This window comes from Bos indicus x Bos taurus, chromosome 15 (assembly GCF_003369695.1).
Source record: "Bos indicus x Bos taurus breed Angus x Brahman F1 hybrid chromosome 15, Bos_hybrid_MaternalHap_v2.0, whole genome shotgun sequence".
Lineage (NCBI taxonomy): Eukaryota > Metazoa > Chordata > Mammalia > Artiodactyla > Bovidae > Bos > Bos indicus x Bos taurus.
The window spans coordinates 44,613,253-44,623,159 of NC_040090.1; the positions used below are offsets into that span (position 1 = coordinate 44,613,253).

Below are 9,907 nucleotides of genomic sequence, written 5' to 3' on the forward strand. Positions count from 1 at the left end.
GTGAAGAGGAACTAAAAAGCCTCTTGATGAAGGTGAAAGAGGAGAGTGAAAAAGTTGGCTTAAAGCTCAACATTCAGAAAATGAAGATCATGGCATCTGGTCCCATCACTTCATGGGAAATAGATGGGGAAACAGTGTCAGACTTTATTTTTTTGGGCTCCAAAATCACTGCAGATGGTGACTGCAGCCATGAAATTAAAAGACGCTTACTCCTTGGAAGAAAAGTTATGACCAACCTAGATAGCATATTGAAAAGCAGAGACATTACTTTGCCAACAAAGCTCTGTCTAGTCAAGGCTATGGTTTTTCCAGTGGTCATGTATGGATATGAGAGTTGGACTGTGAAGAAAGCTGAGCGCCGAAGAATTGATGCTTTTGAACTGTGGTGTTGGAGAAGACTCCTGAGAGTCCCTTGGACTGCAAGGAGATCCAACCAGTCCATTCTGAAGGAGATCAGCCCTGGGATTTCTTTGGAAGGACTGATGCTAAAGCTTAAACTCCAATACTTTGGCCACCTCATGTGAAGAGTTGACTCATTGGAAAAGACCCTGATGCTGGGAGGGACTGGGGGCAGGAGGAGAAGGGGACGACAAGAGGATGAGATGGCTGAATGGCATCACTGACTCGATGGACGTGAGTCTGAGTGAACTCCTCGAGTTATTGATGGACAGGGAGGTCTGGCGTGCTGCGATTCGTGGGGTTGCAAAGAGTTGGACACAACTGAGTGACTGAACTGAACTGAAAAAGAAATTATAATAACCTTGAGGACAGCACATTCAAAAAACTAAGATCATGGCATCCAGTCCCATCACTTCATGGCAAATAGATGGGGAAATGATGGAAATAGTGAGATACTTTATTTTGGGGGGCTCCAAAATCACTTTGGATGGGGACTTCAGCCATGAAGTTAAAAAATGCTTGCTCCTTGGAAGAAAAGCTATGTCCAATCTGGATAGCATATTAAAGACCATAGACATTACTCTGCCAACACAGGTCCGTCTGGTCAAAGCTATGGTTTTTCTAGTAGTCAAATATGGATGTGAGAGTTGGACTATAAAGAAAGCTGAGTGCCAAAGAATTGATGCTTTTGAACTGTGGTGTTGGAGAAGACTCTTGAGAGTCCCTTGGACTGCAAGGAGATCCAACCAGTCCATTCTAAAGAAAGTCAGTCCTGAGTGTTCATTGGAAGGACTGATGCTGAAGCTGAAACTCCAGTTCGTTGGGCACCTGATGAGAAGAATAGACTCATTGGAAAAGACCTGATGCTGGGAAAGATTGAAGGCAGGAGGAGAAGGGGATGACAGAGGATGAGGTGGTTGGATGGCATCACCAACTCAATAGACATGAGTTTGAGTAGGCTCCGGGAGTTGGTAATGGACAGGGAAGCCTGGCATGCTGCTGTCCATGCGGTCGCAAAGAGTCGGACATGACTGAGTGACTGAACTGAACTGACTGAGGACAGCACAATATCGTAGCTATTATTTATCTTAGTGTTCCTTACAGTATTAAGTAAGATTAAGGGCCTACCATGTGCCAGGCAACAAGCACTAAGGACCAAAATATAAATAAGATAGTCAATTCACCCTTTCAAAGAGCTCTTAAGTCTTGAGGGACAAACAGACATGAGGAAAAAAAAATGCATCACATTGCAAAGTAACCTGTGCACCAAGAGAGGCAAAGAGAAACAAGGAGCCCGTTCAACTTGGAGGAGGAAAGAAAGAATTCCTACACCTCATGTTGTTTGAGTTGAACTTCTGAAGAATGAGTAGGACTTTTCAGTTGTTTAAGAGTGGTCCTAATTAGCAGAGAAAGCATGTACAAAAGCATGAATGCATCAGGATGCAGATGCTTCTCTGAATGAATGAGGTGTTGACTTGCAAGAATGTAGGATTCATTCATTCATCCATTTTTTAAATTCAATAGATACCTAGTAAACCTAGAATGTGCTAAATGCAGAGGATTCAAAAGTGAGCAAAGAAGATATGATCCCTCCCTTTGTGGAGCTTAAAATCTAGGAGGGGTTGCAGCTGATAACAAAGGGACTGCAGCTGATAACAAAGCTCTAGCAATCATGAGGGACAGGGGAAGGAGGCAGGGATAGCCAAGCATGTGAGGGAGGAGCTAGGGAGTGGGCTGGACCAGATTATAAGAGACCCCAATACCATGCTAGGGAGATGAAAATGCCCTTTGAATCCACTACCAAGTCCTGCATCTCCAGCCTCCCTTGACAGCTCAATTTTGTCCAGTCCTCTCACTGCCACTGTTCTCAGGGCAGGCCACCATCTCCTCCTTGAATGAATATGACAGTCTTCTAAAGGGCCACTTGGCATCTCACCCTGACCCCCACCCATCATCCTCAATGCAAAGAGTGATTTTTCAAAATGGAGAATGCTCACATTAGGGTCTCTCGTAGGCAGAAATCTAAGGTGGCCCCATGATCTCCACCCCCTCGTGTTACTCTGGCGATTATCTTACACAGCAAAAGGGATTTTGCAGTTAGTTGAGGCTACTAATCAGCCTTTAAGACTGAGAAATTATCCCAGGGGACTCTGCCTAATGAAACGAGCCCTTTAAAAGCAGAGTTTTCTCCAGCATGTAACAGAAGGGGAAGTCACACACACACAAAAAAAGGGGGGGGGGGGGGGAGTCACAGAGACTTCAAGCCAAGGAGGAATCAAAGGATTTGACATGCTGTTGATGGCTTGTAGATGAAGGGGGGTGTGATATGGAAAAGACCTGAGGGAGGCTTCCAGGAGTTGAGAGTAACCCCAGCCAATAGCAAGCAAGGAACCAAGGACCTCATTTCTACAACTGCAAGGAACCAAATTCTTCCAACAACCTGAGTGAGCTTGGAAATGGATTCTTTCCCAGAACCTCCATATGAACGCTCAACCCAGCAAAAACCTTGCCTCTAAACCTTGGGAGACCATGAGCCAGAAGACCCAGACATGCCATGCTGGTCTTCTGATCTGCAGAACTAATAAAAAGGGTGTTATTTAAGCCACTAAATTTGTGGTAATTTGTTAACAACAATAGAAGACTAATACACCATGTGAGTTCTAATCCTCCAATAAAATTTCTATTGTAGACTTAACAGGTCCAAGCATCTAATCCTCATAGCAGTCCTTTTAGAGTTATTAGGTAGGTTTTTTAAACATTTAATTGAAGTATAGTTGATTTACAATGTTGTGTTAATTTCTGCTGTACAGCAAAGTGATTCTGTTCTTTTATATATATATATATACACACAGTTACATATATACACAGTTACATATATACTCAGTTATATATATATATACACATTCTTTTCCATTATGTTTTATGACAAGATATTAAATACAGTTCCCTGTGCTATACAGTAGGACCTTGTTGTTTATCCATCCTATATAAAATAGTTTGCATCAGGCAGGTATTTGTCTTATCGCCATTTCACAGGTGAAGAGCAGAGAGATGAAATACTTTTTCTAAGGTCGAAGAGGTAGTAAGTGACAGGCTGAGATTTTTCCGCAGGCAGTCTGACCTCAGAATCCACACTCCATGACTTCTCATTGCCCTTAGGATCAGTCCAAATACCGACACATGGAATTGTCCCATCTATTTATTTTTCCTTTGGCTGACTCAAATGGTGCGTTCAGTCTTGCCAAGATGATACTTCCTCAGAAATCCTTCCTCAACTCTTGCAGATTGAGTAGGATACTATTCTAGTATTCCTCTGGCACCTCATGCTCCCTGTTATCAGAGCACAGAAGGTCCTGTGTTGGACACGTTTAGCACCTGTGTTGAATACTGGAGCACAGTGGGTACTCAAATATTTATCAAGTGCATGAATGAATGAATAAATAAAATATTTTATTCAAGAGGCAGTGAGGAGCCATTCAAGGTCGTGAAGCAAAGAAGTGATCTTATCAAGCCTGTGCTCCAAGGACAAGCTGGGAGCAAGACTTGCACACAATGAACCATCCTCATCAGCATTTGAGGATGAAAAAAAAGCTTATTTGCATTTTGGTCTTGGATTTCTTGAGCTGTGCAAGTTGGCTCTTATCTCCACTTGACCACATCTGGGTACCGGGTAATGCCAGAAACTGTCGCGGTAACGACCAGGTTTCTCTTTATGAAGGTGGGATCTGGGAAAAGAGCTGTGATTTGCAAAAGAGCTTGGGCCTGGAACTCCCTCTAGAATCAGGGGTCTCCCTACCAAGAAGGCTATGCGACGCCGAGGCTACGTGAGGAGTCAAAGACACGACGATGCCAGGAAGTACCCCGCAAGTCGAGACTTTACTAATCTAATCTACACTTGCTTCTGGAGCACACTGCCTCCAGACTAAGAAGACTGAAGGCCTTCCGCGTTGTAGGCTGCAGTTACAGATCCCAGCTAGAGGGCAGGTTAATCTTCGTTAGAGATGCCCAGCGTCTCGGTTTCTCTGCGCCGGGGCACTTGTCAGATGGCGCTGCTCTGAAAGTCCAGGAAACGCCCCTGGGGCTCCGAGAAAAATGCGAAAGTCAGTCCAAGCTAGCTCTAGACTCAAGGAGAGGAGCCAGTGGGCCCAGAGAGACGCAGAACTAATCCGCGCCTAGGCACAGGCTCCAGGCCCTGCGGAGGAGGGGTCCCGGAGCCCCCTTCTCACAGCGACGCGCTGCAGAGTCCCCACGCCCGCAGCGCCAGAGAGGGGCGGGCCTGGGCTCGGCGCCTCCCGAGTTCGGGCAGCAGCTCCCGGCTCTGGGAGCGGGAGGGGGAGGAGCCACGTGGGGAGGAGCAAAACCCGGAGGCCCGGGGAACCTTGGGCAGAGCCGAGCCGCGGGAGCCCGAGCCCGGGCGAGCGGCTCTTGGAGCGCACCGTCCCGGCGGAGCACCGCCTCAGCTTGCCTTCCGTGCGCAGCGGGGAGAAGGGCCGGTGCTGAAGAGAGCGAGGGTCCCGAGCGCCAATCCTTCCAGAGCTGCTGGGCTGCCTGCTGCCCCTGCCACCCTAGTGGGACTCGGCCCCCCGCCCCCCCCCCCCCCCAAACCCCGCACTACCTGCGTCCAGGTTGCGCCATGGATCCTTCGGAGAAGAAGATATCAGTGTGGATCTGCCAGGAGGAGAAACTGGTGTCCGGCCTTTCCCGCCGCACCACTTGTTCGGACGTAGTGCGGGTACTCTTGGAGGATGGCTGCCGGAGGCGACGGCGGCAGCGGCGGAGCCGGCGGCGGGGGGCGGCCGGCGACCCGCCAGGCCCAGGAGAGCTGCCGGAACCCCTGGACGAGGACGACGAGGACGACGACGATGAGGCGCTGCCCCAGGGCATGCTGTGCGGGCCCCCGCAGTGCTATTGCATTGTGGAGAAGTGGCGGGGCTTTGAGCGCATCTTGCCCAACAAGACGCGCATCTTGCGCCTCTGGGCCGCCTGGGGCGAAGAGCAAGAGAACGTACGCTTCGTGCTAGTGCGCAGCGAGGCGTCGCTGCCCAACGCGGGTCCCCGCAGTGCCGAGGCGCGCGTCGTGCTCAGTCGCGAGCGCCCCTGCTCCGCGCGGGGGGTCCCAGCGCGGCCCAGCCTAGCCATGACCCAGGAGAAGCAGAGACGGGTGGTGCGCAAGGCCTTCCGCAAGCTGGCCAAGCTCAACCGGCGGCGCCAGCAGCAGCCGTCGTCGCCCTGTTCGTCCACTTCGTCGTCCGCAGCCTCATCCTGTTCGTCGTCGTCGCCGCGGGCCACCGAGAGCGCCTCGGTGGAGCGTATGGAGACGCTGGTGCACTTGGTGCTCTCCCAGGACCACACCATCCGTCAGCAGGTGCAGCGGCTTCGGGAGCTGGACCGAGAGATCGACCGCTACGAAGCCAAGGTGCATCTGGACCGCATGCGGCGGCACGGAGTGAACTACGTGCAGGACACCTACTTGGTGGGTGCCGGGATCGAACTCGACGGTACCGGCCCAGGAGAGGAGCCGGAGCCGGAGCCGGATCCCGAGCCGGCGGCAGCGACGACAACGACGCCGCCCCTGGACGGCGAGGCGAAGGCGGTTGCGCTGGAGGAGCTGGCCCGGCGCTGCGACGACCTACTGCAGTTGCAGGAGCAGCGGGCCCAGCAGGAGGAGTTGCTCGAGCGCCTCTCGGCCGAAATCCAGGAGGAGCTGAACCAGAGGTGGATGAGGAGGCGCCAGGAGGAGCTCGCAACCCGGGAGGAGCCCCCGGACGCCGAGGGCGGCCTCGACGGTGAGCTGCTGCTGGAGCGCGAGCGGGTCCGGACGCAGCTCAGCACCAGCCTCTACATCGGGCTCCGGCTCAACACGGACCTGGAGGCCGTCAAGTCGGACTTGGATTACAGCCAGCAGCAGTGGGACAGCAAGGAGCGCGAGCTCCAGGGCCTTCTCCAGACTTTGCACACTTTGGAGCTGACGGTAGCGCCCGATGGGACTCCGGTGTCCAGTGGGCCCTCGCGGGACCCCGGGCCGCAGGCCTGCGCCGAGGTGTGGGTGGACCAGGCCCGCGGACTGGCCAAGAGCTGTCCTGGTAACGACGAGGACTCGGACACCGGGCTGAGCTCCATGCACAGCCAGGACTCGGACTCGGTGCCCGTGTGCGAATCCCTTGTGTAGGAGGAGCAGGGTGGGAGGGGGAGACCGCCGGCTCTCCCTTCCTTGAAGAACTCCGGCGTGGCCGGCTCAGGGACTTGAAACTCGGAGGGGAGTGGGCCCCGAGCTTTTGCCGGCCAGCAGCCCTCTGACTGGGCAGGGGGAGGGTGGGGGACGCCGGGCCTGCAGCGGCGCTGCTCAGGCCGCGGAGTGAAAGTGGAGGTGTTGCTGGACAAGGAAGCTGGGTCTGCATTACAAGCTCTCTCAGGGGAAGGAAGGAGGGAGGAGGCGAAAACCCCCTTATATTGGATAACAAACGCCCCAGGAAATTGACGTGGTCCGAGCCCATTTTCAAAAAAAGAAAAAAAAAGTATTATGGCGATTCCATCAATTTTTTGTATGGGAAGGACTGATGGCAGCTAGAACTTTAGTTTGTGGTATAAAATACTTTTTAAAGAAACACTTGGGTGAAAAGGAAATTCCTTGAATGTTAATTGTGACTGTGAACGTGTTAAAACTAGCCAAAGAGGACGCACTGGTGTTGGCCTCAGCCTTACATCTTCGATAAAAACCCATAGGCACCCAAATCCTGGCTGTTTACATTTCTGCATATTTGGGAATTACCCATCTGCTAAACTCCTTGCCTTTTATTTTCTTTCAAAGACTAACTCTGTCTCCTCCTAGCAGATACAGTATATGTTAAAATAGGGTCCTTTTTTTTCAAACTCACCTTTTATTATTCTCAAAGCCAAACCTAACCCTTTGAGATATAGAATCAGGGTGGACATAACCTCTGGTTAAAATTTAATCTAGGCCTTTTACGATTTGCTCCTGCAAAGGTGATGTGTGTTGTCCTTTTATTCTTATTGCCACTTAATCCTTCAGACACTGTTATTCCAGAAAAAATAAAAGGGAAGTTGCAGAATTCAAGTACAACTACATTTGCTGTTTAATGAGCACTCTGATTGAAAGGTAAGCCTTGAAAGCAAAGATCTTTGTTAGCGTTCAACTTTTTAACTAAGCTACATGATTAAAACCAGCCATGACCTCAACAGATTTTACCAAACAAACCCAAGTCTATCTTTGGTCAGAGATTAATTAGTTACTTGTCCAAACCTAAATTGAGATAGTGTAAATATCAAGTTTACTAGATAAGACCTGAAAAGAAAACATAACGTAAAACAATCTAATAGTACATCTTAGGTGAAAAATTTGGTGCACAACGGCACGTAGCCATAGATAAAAGCATATAAAATGGAGCTAAAGACTTGAATTGCTCTTGTCTGGCTCACACCTTTGCAGACACCACAGCAAGCAAGCGCAGTGCTTCTCTCTTAATAGCTAGTGACGGAGCCCTGTGGGGACTCAGTGTAATTGTTCCAGTTATTTCAATGAAAACTTATCAGTTGTAGCTAGTTGTTGCCGGGGTGGAAGGAGCCTGCTGGTGGTGTTCCCTCCGGAGCTCAGAGCTTCTGAGGAATGCGGGATCTAATCTCTGCTGAGGAGGTATTAACAATGGGGTGTGTGTGCGGTGCCAGCCTGGCATCAGCCTCACTGTGTAGGGGCTGGCTCCAGTTTCAGTACTACATGGGAAGATAACTTAAGAGGCCTGACTTTGTAGAGAACTTGCTTTCCTTGGAGAGATTCTCTACTTGTTGCCCAGAGCGATCTGCTCACCTGACCTCCTCAAACCATTTGAGCTGTCTGCTTTTTAAGAGACAGGCTTCCCTGCACCCTCCACCACCACCATGCTATTACAACATGTGTAGATATTTTCAGATTTTCAAGCAAAATGGGAATTAAAAGGCCGTTTTCTTAATTGATGTTTTCCAAAGACATTAGCTGGCATAATTATGGTTTTTTCATTTCATCTGATGCAGAAAACACCTATGGCTTTGGTCTTGAGCGTGATTAAAATGAGGAAGGGACCAAAAGAAACCCACTGTCCCCAGACAATCATCTGATCCCATAAACACAAAGCCTAATAATAGCTTTCTTTTGGAGGCAGAGGTAAAATCCTCATTAGAGTGTGACAAACGCTACTTGTCTGAATGGTTTATGCTGGCAATAGCCTGACCTGGTGGTTTTAAAATTATTGTGATTTTTTTCCCCGCCCCCAGGGTGGCAGGGGAGGTGGTTCTTGAACTTTTATTAACTCAAAAGAGAACACAGAAGTTGGCAGAGCAGGACTGCCTGGCAGAAAGGGGCTGTTTTCCTTTTCACTATTATTATTTTAAACTTTGACGGGCTGCTGATGTCAGCAAATATGCCTGAAGCCCATAAAGCAAATAAGCCACATCACAGGGAGGAGGCCTGCAGGGCTTTCTGGTGCCCTCTTTCTAGAACCTTCCCATGCTGGCCACCCTAAGATGCTTCTCCAGCTATCTCTTCAGGCAGTGAAGGAAGTTTTGTTCATAACAAAGGGTGACCCAGTCTGCCCATTTTTTCTTTCATCCAAATCAATTATTACATCCCCCAAAGGCACTTTCTGTGTGGGTAGGAGAAAGGAGAACAGGGTGAAAAAAGAAACAATGGTTCCTTTTACTGAGAACTCTTGCAAGTCTGAGGAAGGTGAAATATGGGGATAAAAAGTACCAAAACAGTGCCTGTGTTTAGAAAGTGCCTAGCAAATGCTAGATAGTCTTAACATTTCATTCACTTTTAAAACAATCAGCATGCCACTAAGAAATGAGAATGAATGCCTGACAGTGAATGCACCAGCACCAGGATTTAAGTGTGCTGGGAAAACCACCTCCTCTCCTGTGCTCCAAGTCTAGCAGAATTCCTGGGGAGGAATCAGCAAGCTTATGGAGGAGAGGATGAAATGGAGCCGACTCCTTACCAACCAACTCCATCTTTTTTTGGAATTGATAGGATTTATTGTATCTTTGATCTTAGTGATCCCATTCTCAGCCATCTCCCAAACCAAAAAGATTTTATCTGGCATCTCTATCTGTTTACTTTCTCATAAAACACGATAATGGTGATGATGATTTGCTAATTAAAAAATTTATATTCTATAGTCTTTATGGTGGTCCTAAAAATGACAAATAAGAAGGAAGTCACTCAAAACCACATCACCTAAAGTTATCATTATCAACATTTGGTATATTTCCTTCCAGACCTTCTGAATTGTGAAGATTTCATATTTTGCTTCTTTTTTTTTTAAATATAATTTTAATGAGATTGTCCGAACGCTTTTAGGCTCAGATTTCGACAGACTCCCTGTATACGGCTCCACCCCCGCACTGGATGCAGCCCATTGCTGTAATTGTTCTCATGTTATTAGGTTGTTCCCAATATCTTTTCTATTATAAAACAGCACTGTGATAGCTTCTTTGTGTACGTATCTGTTCTCCTAAT

The 9,907-nt window shown here is 48.8% G+C and overlaps 1 protein-coding gene across 1 annotated transcript; it reads left to right on the forward strand.

Annotated features, from left to right (window-relative positions):
* The first annotated feature begins 3,329 nt into the window (after positions 1–3,329).
* On the forward strand, positions 3,330–7,480 carry RASSF10 (Ras association domain family member 10). The gene has a single exon (XM_027563319.1). The coding sequence runs from the start codon at positions 5,033–5,035 to the stop codon at positions 6,566–6,568; it is 1,536 nt and encodes a 511-aa protein (XP_027419120.1). The 5' UTR covers positions 3,330–5,032; the 3' UTR covers positions 6,569–7,480.
* The last annotated feature ends 2,427 nt before the right edge of the window (positions 7,481–9,907 follow it).